Here is a 10997-nt window from a genome sequence, read left to right as displayed (position 1 = left end):
ATACAGACATCTTGTACATTTCAGACCTTTAAGGCAGATATGCTTCAGAATCAAGTTAAATCCTTGTGTTCCATTCATTTGATTTCAGAAGCAATCGGCCAAGTTACAGTTTACGGGAAAACAGTGAACTACATTGTGGAAAACTGTAAACTTTGGATAAGTACATCATACAATATACAGTAGTCTTTTACTAAGGAGTTCATAGCTGTGATTAGTTAACACAGAGAGATACTGTCATGACTTCAGAAGCAATAGAAATGTGATCCATAAATTCAGATTATAGAATAAGTGCACATATTATATATACATACTGATGACCTAGTTGCTTGTTTTTAATTAAAGGGTGGTGGATGCTTGTTGAATGGTTTTGATGGTTTCATAACTTTCCACTGCCTCTGGCCGCCCCAGTCATGTGTGTCTGCCCTGGCCTCAAGGAGGGGCTCAGAAGATGCTTTTAAAGACTCTACAAAGAAAGAATGATACATTCTTTGTCCTCAACTCATCAAAAGAAACAGATATTTCTCAGAGTTAGACAGTGCGGAATAAGATATCAGGAAGAGCGGAATTCAAAAGGTGCCTAAAGTTAATGCATCCAGCTGGGAGGATTCTCAAGGCACTGCCTGTTTGCTCCATCATCTGGACCTGTCAAGGGAAGAAGGTTAAAGACTTCATCTACTGCGAGTCTACTCAAGCAGAAGGACATCCGCCTGGTATGTCAGAAGCACAGTGGGAAACTGCCCTGCTTACAAGCGATTACCCACAAAACAGAACTATAAAAACTGCTGCACTTGACAGGGCATCAAAATGTACAAGGGAAACCAAAAGAACTAAAAGCAGTGTTCCCCACAAACCTTGAGCAAGATCTCCGTTGGAAGGGTACAAGAAAAGGACAACAAAACTAATTTCACTACCAAAACATTCCATATATAAGGTAATAGGACTAATTTGGCATTGCTGCTACTTTTGGTAAATAATGATGTCATCTGTAGATCATGACTATCATCTAGTCACGATCTACCAAATAATGGCTCTCCAAACTCAGCATATGTTTAATGTAATCTTGGAACATAAAGGGGGTGATTTATGAAAACTCGAGGAAAGAATAAGATTACCAGTTGTCCAAAGCAACATATTAGATGCCAGCGCTCATTTCTCTCCAGAGACAGAATTTGTTGCTATGAGAAACTGATTTACTTTTCCTTTGCATTAGTTTTGGTAAATCTTCCATAATGTGGTCCAAAGTTATGCCTGTATTGAAATGAATAATCTAACACTATTTCCTTTTCAGCAATGTAACCCCACAAGCTTGTATGCCTACCAAATTTTTTTTCGTTTTTTAAAAGGTTCTATGACACTTTTTTTTTATAAATAATTCTGAATTCACAGACAAACTTTGTTATTTAGGGACAGCTAAATGCATATATATAATATTTTATACAGATGAGATATATTTATCACAGTACATGTTGACTCTACATAGGTTGGTAACAAGGGGTCACCAAGGATCTATTTTAAATGACTTAAACAATTGAATAAATGAGTAGTAATTCTTAGTAACATTATATGGGAATTACATGATCTCTATTCAGCTCTTACATCTAGTTTTATCTCTAATTTCATCATTTCTTTTCTCTGCATAAAGTTAATATGAAATCTAACACATCCCTAAGCTTCTGTCCATCTTGTTAAATATCACAGAGGATAAATTACAACGTTTTTTCTAAAAGTTCCCTTTTACTATGAATTTATACAAAGTCTCTGGAAAGTTAATGACCATTTCAAGAGTAACTAAACCTTTGAAGCAATTAAATTTTTTTCAGAAATGAATAGTGCAGATTATAATAGTAAACTACGTTTTATATGTAAAGCTTCTTTGTCCCATGTTTTGTTCCTTTCTGTAGTGAGTAGTGTTTCCAAAAGCTTGTACACAGCAGACAGGAATATTTCACTTGATAATCCAGGAGATAAGACTGTTCCATGTCTTTTTTTTTACATAATACATTCTTATGTTATTTAAAGAGAAACATTATAAGCTTCTTGGCTATCTATCTATTGGTATCAGGGAAGGGAATACTGATTTATATACACTGCTAAAAGAAGGAAAAACATCTCCAATAAAATACATTAAAAAGTTGCAAGGTCTAATAGAGATTAACATAGAACTCATTTAGATTTTCCTGGGGTGTATTTATTAAAACTTGATTATCCATTTAATTTGTCAAGTCATACATAAGGCATCTGCAATTAAATTTCTGTTATTTCCTACAATGCGAATTTCCATTGTAGCACTAAATGTGATTGGCTTGTAACATATTTATAGTATATCTGCCCATTATTACAATTTACACAATTTAATTTCTGCTATATAATCAGAATCAATAATTCAAAAGAATCAGATTGCTGCAATAACTTCATGTATTCTAGAATTTTTATCCATCATTTTGCTTATAAATTCTAATATATCTACACATTGGGGCACATTTACTTACCCAGTCCTGTCGCCATCCCGCGGTGCGTTGTCGGACGAGGATTCGGGTCCGGCGTGATTCACTAAGGTCGTGCGTCCAGTTTCATGCAGGTGTCGCTGCTGCGCCGAGGTCCGCCGGAGTTCACCTTCTTCTTCCTGGTGCATGTGAGTGCGTGATCTTGTGACACATTTTGTTTTTAAAATTCCGTGGTTCTTCTGAATCCGTGGGGTCGTCCTATGGCCACGCCCCCCGGTTTTTGTTGCGTGCAAGCCGGCGCCGATGTGGCAAAATCCTGGGGCTATTCGGTGGAATACGGAAATATTCGGGAAACCCGAGGAAATTTCAGCGTTCGGACTTAGTAAATGAGCCCCATTGCGTATTTTGCATATAGGAGATTTCTGTGGTATTGTACATAGAGACCAGTAAACCAGTTATCTTAAATAAATAAGTCAAATCATAAAAAATAATAACAATGAACTCATTATACATCTCAATTACTTACCTTTTTCTTTACATCAGTTATAACTATACATTATATAGTACAAATTTTGAAAACTTTGTTAGGATATTAAAGAAAGGGACACTGCTATTTTCTCCCTGCCTCCTTATGCATGGAAAAATTTTATCAGATATAATTGTTCATCAATTCCTGACAGGTTATAACTATTCTAAATATCCAGCAGATGGTGCTCTATTCAGTCACTATAGATAGCCAACTGCACTTGACTTTCAAACAGAAGAAAATGAGAATGGCGCTCACTAAGCTTCTTTTCTTTCCTTATTGTGATTACATACTTACAAATATTGGCTCTGAATAAGGAATATCAAGTGGCAGATTTACATTGGGGGGTTCCCCTTGTAGAATTGACGGCCGTTTCGCGCCTAATAACCCTCTGATGTACCTCCTCTCTCCCACTTCATATTCCTTATTCTGAGTCAAAATTTGTAAATATGTCATCACACTAAAAAGAAAGAAAAGAAGCTTAGTGAGCGCCATTCTAATTTTTTCTGTTTGAAAGCCAAGTGCTAATACTGACTGTTTAATCCAAAATGGACTGGGGTTATATGGGTTGCACATAACAGCTTTCTCTGTGGGCATGCCATCCCCACTGCTGTGTATATTGTAACTATGCAAATAGAAAATGTGACATTTTATAAAATATATATGTTTTAATATGAATTCAAATTCAATTTACTGTAGAATTCAATAACAAAATGCAAATATACTGTATATCTATTTATTAAATCACACCTCATTTATACAAAGTTTATTAAATGTCAGATTCTGGTAGGGGCTATCGTCCTCTAACGTCGAGCACTGAATTTCTACAAACTACTGTTTGCCCACCCTTGATGTGTGGTAGAGAGCTGGATCTTTTTGAAAAACAAATTGGGGGGAATTTATTAACGGACTTGCGCCACAATTCTGGCGGTTTAGCACCAAAAAAACTGTGTGAAAAGCCATACACCACATTTATCAAGGCTTTTTAGACCTGTTTTTAGCCATTTCCAACTTGTCCGGCTGTGGGGGTGTGACCTTTGGGAAAGGGGTGTGGCTTGGTCTAAAAGGGGGGTGGCTTATTTGAATGTTCCGTGCGCCAAATATTGTGATGCAGAGTTTAGACCACTTTAAAGTAAGTCTAAACTGGAAATCGACAGTCTTATCCTGGACCAGATTCATTAACACAGTAATAAATCTGGCGCAGAAAATGACTAGGGTTTTTCTCCACTAAACTGAAGGAACCTGGGCATATTGCAGCAAACACCCACGGTAATAACCCTTTAACTGCCTCCCACAAAGCCGGTGGAGCGTAGGTGCGGCCATATTGGCTTTGTTCATTGCTCAATGTGATCGGGTAGCAACGACCCCTCACCATGACAGCTTTATAAGACCCAAGGCTGTGTCATTTATGCAGATCTGTGTACTGGTGGCACATTGTAACAGAAACAGATCATGTGCAAAATCCACATATACTGCCAGGGCTGTCAGCTATAACTGGGCAAGGGCAGGACTGATAAGTAGGTGTCAGCCTATGTATGTGAGCCTATGTAGTTTCCTTATGTCCCCTATCCATTACAAAACTCCCATTCAACATAAAAAAGTGAAAATCACCACACAAACACTACACATTTGGTATCGCTGCATCCGTAACAATCTGTACAATAAAATGTAAGCTATTATTGAACCTGCATGGTGAGCACCAAAAAACCCCTTAAAATAAATGTCAAAAATTAACATTTTTGCTCAACTCATCTAACAAAAAAGGTTTAGAGTAGATGATATATTCATATTTACCCATAAATGAAACCAATAACAAATACAACTTGTCCCACAAAAAATAACCACCTACAGCTCCATCAACAAAAAAATTAAAATGATACACCTCTTAGAAGATGGCAATGCAAAAACAAGTGATTTTTTTCACTGAAATTTGGTTTTATTCTACAAAAACATAAAAATATATGAATATGGGATATCGCCGTAATCGACTGACCATACTGACCCACAGAACATAAGTAACATTTTATCTGTGCTATACAGTGAACAGCAAAATAAGCAGTGATAAAAATCATTCTTTAATTATTTTTTGTACCCCCCCCCCCAAAAAAAGGGTCACCTATGAAACCCCCCAAAAATTGTAACATACTCTCGGGTAAAGCTGTGTGTTTCAAGAAGGTTTAGCATTTATGGGGAAAAGAAGACAAGATTTGACTAGCCCAGAATGCACCCCCTCCCACCAACCTAGAGTTTAGTAGTGAGAAATCCAGTATTTATTGCACCCAATGTACTCTGCACTGCTTGTAGAACCTCTCTTTACCATACTCATCCTCACCTGAATGGAACATTTGAGGGCTAAAATACTCACAAAATTCCTTGATGGGTTATGTTTCCAAAATGGTGTCATTCTTTGGGGGTTCTATTATTCTGGTATCTCTGGGAGCCTGCAAATGTGACATAACACATATTTACGTATATAGGACAAATAACACAATAAACTGCGGGGTGTTTTTCTTCTTTACCCCTTTGGGGGTCAAAGCAACAATCTTTGGAAAAAATGAAATTTTTCACTTACACAATTCAAAGTGAATTAAAGGGGTATTCCCACAAAGACAAGTTTAAATATACTCAGAAAAACAAAATAACACATTCTCTAATTCTCTGTTATTAACAAAAATACAGCATTCCACAGATATAAGTCCAACCTGTATCTGTAAGTCCTAGTGTACACAATTTTGGTTGTCTTGGGATCCTATTCTCATGAATAGTGTCTTTTGTCTGCATGCTACAGTGCTCTCTGCCTTCTGCCCCTCACCTCCCCCCTGCATTACGAGACCAGCTCAGACACAGGCACTGCCAGCAAGTAGCAGTGTGCAGACACTAATTCTACAAGCTACAGACAGATAAGGTCTTTATAGCAGAACTGACTCTATTTTATTGATTAGGTGAGTTAGCAGAGCTGAGAGTGTCATTGTGTTTTATATCCACCTCATGAATCTCATCATCTCTCTTTTTCTATTTGTCAGATGCTAGTAGAATGTTCAGAAGCTAAATAAAATTGTAGATAAACTTGTATCCTGATAATATAAGCACATTGTCAGCACACAGTATCTCATAGCACAGAGGAATCATGAAGTGATTACCCAACCCACACTTTGGAATTTTACACTGACCTGTCTAGGGAGTGATAGGACCAAAAACACTACAATAAACAGGACAATAATTGTAAAGTAAGAGGTTTAAAATGGTCTAAATTGTGCAAACATCACCAGGGGATTAAAATTTAAATTTTTTTTTCATGGGGAAACGCCTTTAAGTTCAATGAAACACCAGTGGCGGTAAAATGTTCACTGTTTAGTTTCCAACGACCTGGCCCTTTTTTGTTTTTTTCATTTCCATTTTTCACTCCCCACCTTCAAAAATCTATAAATTTTTTTTATTTTTACACGTAAAGAGCTCTATGACTGCTTGTTTTCTTCCTAACAAATTGCACTTCATAGTGATGGTATTTAATTTTCCATGGTGTGTACTGTGAAATGGGAAAAAAATTCCAAATGCAGTGAAAATGGCGAAAAAACGCATTTGCACCGTTTTCTTGTGGGCTTGGATTTTACGTCTTTCACTGTGCGCCCCAAATGACATGTCTACTTTATTCTTTGGGTCAGCAAAATTACAAGGATACCAAATTTGTATAGGATTTATAATGTTTTTATACATTTACAACAAAATTATAATTTTTTTGCTTTTGCCATTTTCTGGTGCTAATAACTTTTTATACTTTAGTGTACGGAATTGTGGGTGGTGTCAATTTTTGGGACCCTTGATGACATTTTCATTTTTACCATGTTTAGGACTGTGCGGCCTTTTGATCACTTTTTATAGAATTTTATTTGTTTTTCAAAATTGCAAAAAAGTGCCATTTTCGAATTTGGACGCTATTTTCCGTTATGGGGTTAAACACAGTGGAAAACCGTTATTATATTTTGATAGATCTGCCATTTTCAGACGCGGCGATATCTAACTTGTTTATGATTTTTACTGTTTATTTATATTTATATCAGTTCTAGGGAAAGGGGGGTGATTTGAATTTTTAGTTTTTTTAATTCTAATTTTTTAAAACTTTTTTTAATTTTTATTTTTACTATTTTTCAGACTACCTAGGGTACTTTAACCCTAGGTTGTCTGATCGATCCTACCATATACTGCCATAATACAGTATGGCAGTATATGGGGATTTCCATCCTCCTACATTACATTACATTACTCCATGCTCCCTGGTGACGTCATGGGGAGTGACGACCTTCGGCAAGATGGAGACGCTGTTTGGTAGGAAAACACCCCGCGATATGCAGCAAAGACTTACCGGCTATGAAGAGGTCTCAGCCCATGAGCCCTCTCCATTCACCGCCACCGATGAGCACCGTACTATTACAGAGCGCGTCAATAAGGGGTTAGAATTCCATCAAAATCTGCTCTCTAAAATCTCAGTGGTGCTCCTTCCTTTCTATACCCTGCTATAGGCCCTTACAGGAACCATTGTGGGATAACGCCATACATGAGAGAACAATTTTTGCACAACAATTTTTGAGATCTGTTTTCTCCTTGCTTCCATGTATGTGATGAATGCGTGTATGGGTGCCCCCACGTATGTGATGAATGCATTTATGAATCTTTTCATATATGTTCAATGGGTGGAAGGTGGGTGCCTCCATGTATGTGGCCAATGTACGGTTGAGTTTGTGCATGTATATGTACCATGTATATGTCCCCATTGGGGGCAGGAACTGATCTGGCAAGCTCTGTTCAGCGCTGCATAATCTGTGTGCGCTATACAAATAAAGAATTATTATTATTAGTGCATCTGTGTATAATGTCAGTTTGTGGAATGAGTGAGTGCATGTATGTATAAAGTGTTTGTAGGAGTTCAGACAATCATACTTACACACTTTAGCAAAGAATAAAGAGTATCAAAAGATACACACAAAAAGTTTTATGTCCTAAGCCACACCTTTGACCCCCACTATATTATGCTTCCTGTTCTGTGACTATAACTATAACCCATAACTATAATGCCCACCTGTGGACCCAATCTATAGTACCCCATAATGTGGCCCACCAACTAATTACATCTCCCTTCATTTAAGCCCTCCGTTAAATTCCCTATTTCACCTTCATCTTTCACCAAATGTGGAGATAGTTCAAACCATTTTCGGTTGTGCACCAATTCAATAATCCCTTGTGCCAAAATCTAATATTTAATATCTAAAATTACCACACATTTTGTGTGCCAAAATTGATGAATGCCCCCCAATGTGCCTCACAGCATTAGCAACCTATTTCCTTCTAACACAATGGGGCAGATTTATCAAGCAGTCTGAAAGTCAGAATATTTCTAGTTGCCCATGGCAACCTATCACAGCTCAGCTTTCTTTTTAGCAGTACTCATGAATATTTTAAAGGGGAGCTGTGATTGGTTGCCATGGGCAACTAGAAATATTCTGACTTTCAGACAGCTTGATAAATCTGCTCCAATGTATAATCAGTAATTGGAAACTGTACATAAGGTTAGTCATATCCAATAGGCATATCAAGTATACTGTATATAGGAAATACAAAAATAAATACCTTTTATTCAAAGAATTAGTAAAAAAGATTGTCTTTTGGAAATGATTTGCACTTTCCATGAAGTTACACATTTGTTTATGCCTTACTTATTGTGTGTGTTTTTTTTTTATTTCACAGACCCCTGCTCAGCATGACCCCTTTGACTAGTCTACAACCAGACATCAATATCACAAACTTCACTGTCCAAAGTGCCTTTGAGGCGAACCCTAATGCAACAACCATTGTTCATATTGAGGTCCCAAAAGGGGTCTTCTTGTTCCTGTGCTTGCTCAGCCTGCTGGAGAACATCCTTGTGGTTGTGGCTATAGCAAAAAATCACAACCTGCACTCCCCTATGTACTATTTTGTCTGCTGCCTGGCTGCATCAGATATGTTGGTCAGTATTAGCAACCTTATAGAAACACTCATCTTGATCTTTCTGCGCCATGCTGTCATCAAGCATAACATACCCATGGTGAAAATGATGGATAACATTGTTGATACATTGATTCTCTGCTCCTTGGTGACGTCTCTCTCATTTCTCGGAGCCATTGCTGTGGACCGATATGTAACAATCTTCTACGCTTTAAGATACCATAACATCATAACCCAGCGTAGAGTAGTCAGTGCCATAATTGGGATCTGGTTGGCCAGCACTGCTTGCAGTATTATATTCATAGTGTTTTCAGATAGCCATATTGTCATCTTGTGTCTTATTGGATTTTTCATCTTCATGATGGTTTTAATGTTGGGCCTCTACATCCACATGTTTGTTTTGGCAAGAAAACATTGTCAAATGATTATGTCCCAACAAAAAGGAGTGCGAAGAGGATTCTCTCCACATCAAGCAGCTGCAAAACTCAGGGGAGCTATCACCTTAACTATTCTTCTTGGAATCTTCTTTCTGTGCTGGGGGCCCTTTTTCCTTCACCTCACCCTAATTGTGTCTTGTCCAAAAAATCCTATCTGCCTTGAATACTTCAAATACTTTAGAATCACCCTTGTCCTCATGATATTTAACTCTATTATTGACCCTATCATCTATGCCTTTCGTAGTCGGGAGCTGAGAAGAACCCTGAAGGACATTGTGTTGTGTTGTTCCCACTGACGGTACAGGGGGAAAGGGGGGACAAAAGCATAAAGAACATCTGAACTTCTTGTTAAAGTCCTCTCCTTCCCCCAAAGAGTGCACTACCAGTATATGGGGTCTAAAAGGATGCCATAAACAGACTGCAAGTAAATGAATGCTATAAGCACCATGCAGCAATTGAAGTGTTCACAAAGGAATTCTGAGGAACCTCTAATGACTGCTCCTGGATTCGGGCATGTCAGCGTCTCAAATTACAAAAATTACAAAAATTTTGATCCTGAAAGACACCAGGTTCTAATCTATGAGCCATGAGGCTTCTTGTATATAACTCACTAAACAGTCTGAGTGTGGCTATGGGTGCCACTGTCATTAGTTTTATCATATTGAGTTTGGAAGCACCTCCTGAATCACCAAAATTAAAGCACAACAGTCACATGAAATCAAATGTCATGTAATATAGTTCTGGGAATCAACACTTATTGTAATATTTTTATTAGAACAGCCACAAAAGTGTATTTTACATCATCATGTGAACCAAGTTAGTATCACTTTCTGTGAAAAAGTGAGTCACCCTACATGTCTGATAAACACTAAAATGTATTGTGACAGATAGATAGTGGCAGGCTGTGCTATTAATGCCCTAATGGAGAGAGCATAACACAAATGTGTACAAAGCCGAATTTGTGTATTTGTAAAATGTCGTCACATATCATATGGCATATCACTAGAAGGTAAGAGCTCCCTTCATTTCATTCCCTCAACAGAAACACTCCCCTATGCCAATAAAGCTGCAATAATCCATCCATCAACAATGTGCAGACATAAACAAAGGACAATAAGGACTATGGAACATTGTTACATTTTGGCATCTGCTAGACAACGATTTGTGGCAGATATCTGCATTAGGCAAAATACTATGATTGAAATCCAGAAGAGAGCAACACACTCCTAAGTCTGCGTGAAATTAACATAAGTAATTATTTTACCTCACTCAGCTATTTGATGTTTATATTTTTAATGTGTGTATTTTTATTGGAATTTGCATTTGAAATAAACATAACATGTATGAACACAAAAGACATACTTGTCATACAATATACATTCCCCAACAATCCCTCTTTTTACACCATCTACATAGCAAATGTAAACAAGTGTTATGGGTATTATAACTCCATACTCCGGGCTAGATTACAGAGTCGGCTCACACGGTGCAAGCCCCGGTGCCCCTACCACTTTGCCTTTAAAGGGGCTCCCATCAAATGTGGGTGATACAGGCAGAGATGGATGCCAGAATTGCCCACACAATATATGGGTCTGGCTGCCTGTGTGGTGTCCA

The 10997-nt window shown here is 37.7% G+C and overlaps 1 protein-coding gene across 1 annotated transcript; it reads left to right on the top strand.

Annotated features, from left to right (window-relative positions):
- Positions 1–484: 484 nt before the first annotated feature.
- On the top strand, positions 485–9913 carry MC1R (melanocortin 1 receptor). The gene is made up of 2 exons (XM_072117408.1): positions 485–931; positions 8710–9913. Exon 2 carries the CDS (start codon positions 8723–8725, stop codon positions 9677–9679), a length of 957 nt encoding a protein of 318 aa, XP_071973509.1. The 5' UTR covers positions 485–931; positions 8710–8722; the 3' UTR covers positions 9680–9913.
- Positions 9914–10997: the final 1084 nt, after the last annotated feature.

Source organism: Engystomops pustulosus, chromosome 7 (assembly GCF_040894005.1).
Source record: "Engystomops pustulosus chromosome 7, aEngPut4.maternal, whole genome shotgun sequence".
Taxonomy (NCBI): Eukaryota; Metazoa; Chordata; class Amphibia; order Anura; family Leptodactylidae; genus Engystomops; species Engystomops pustulosus.
Note: the sequence above shows the minus strand (reverse complement) of the source record. Positions and strands in the feature narration are given on the sequence as shown.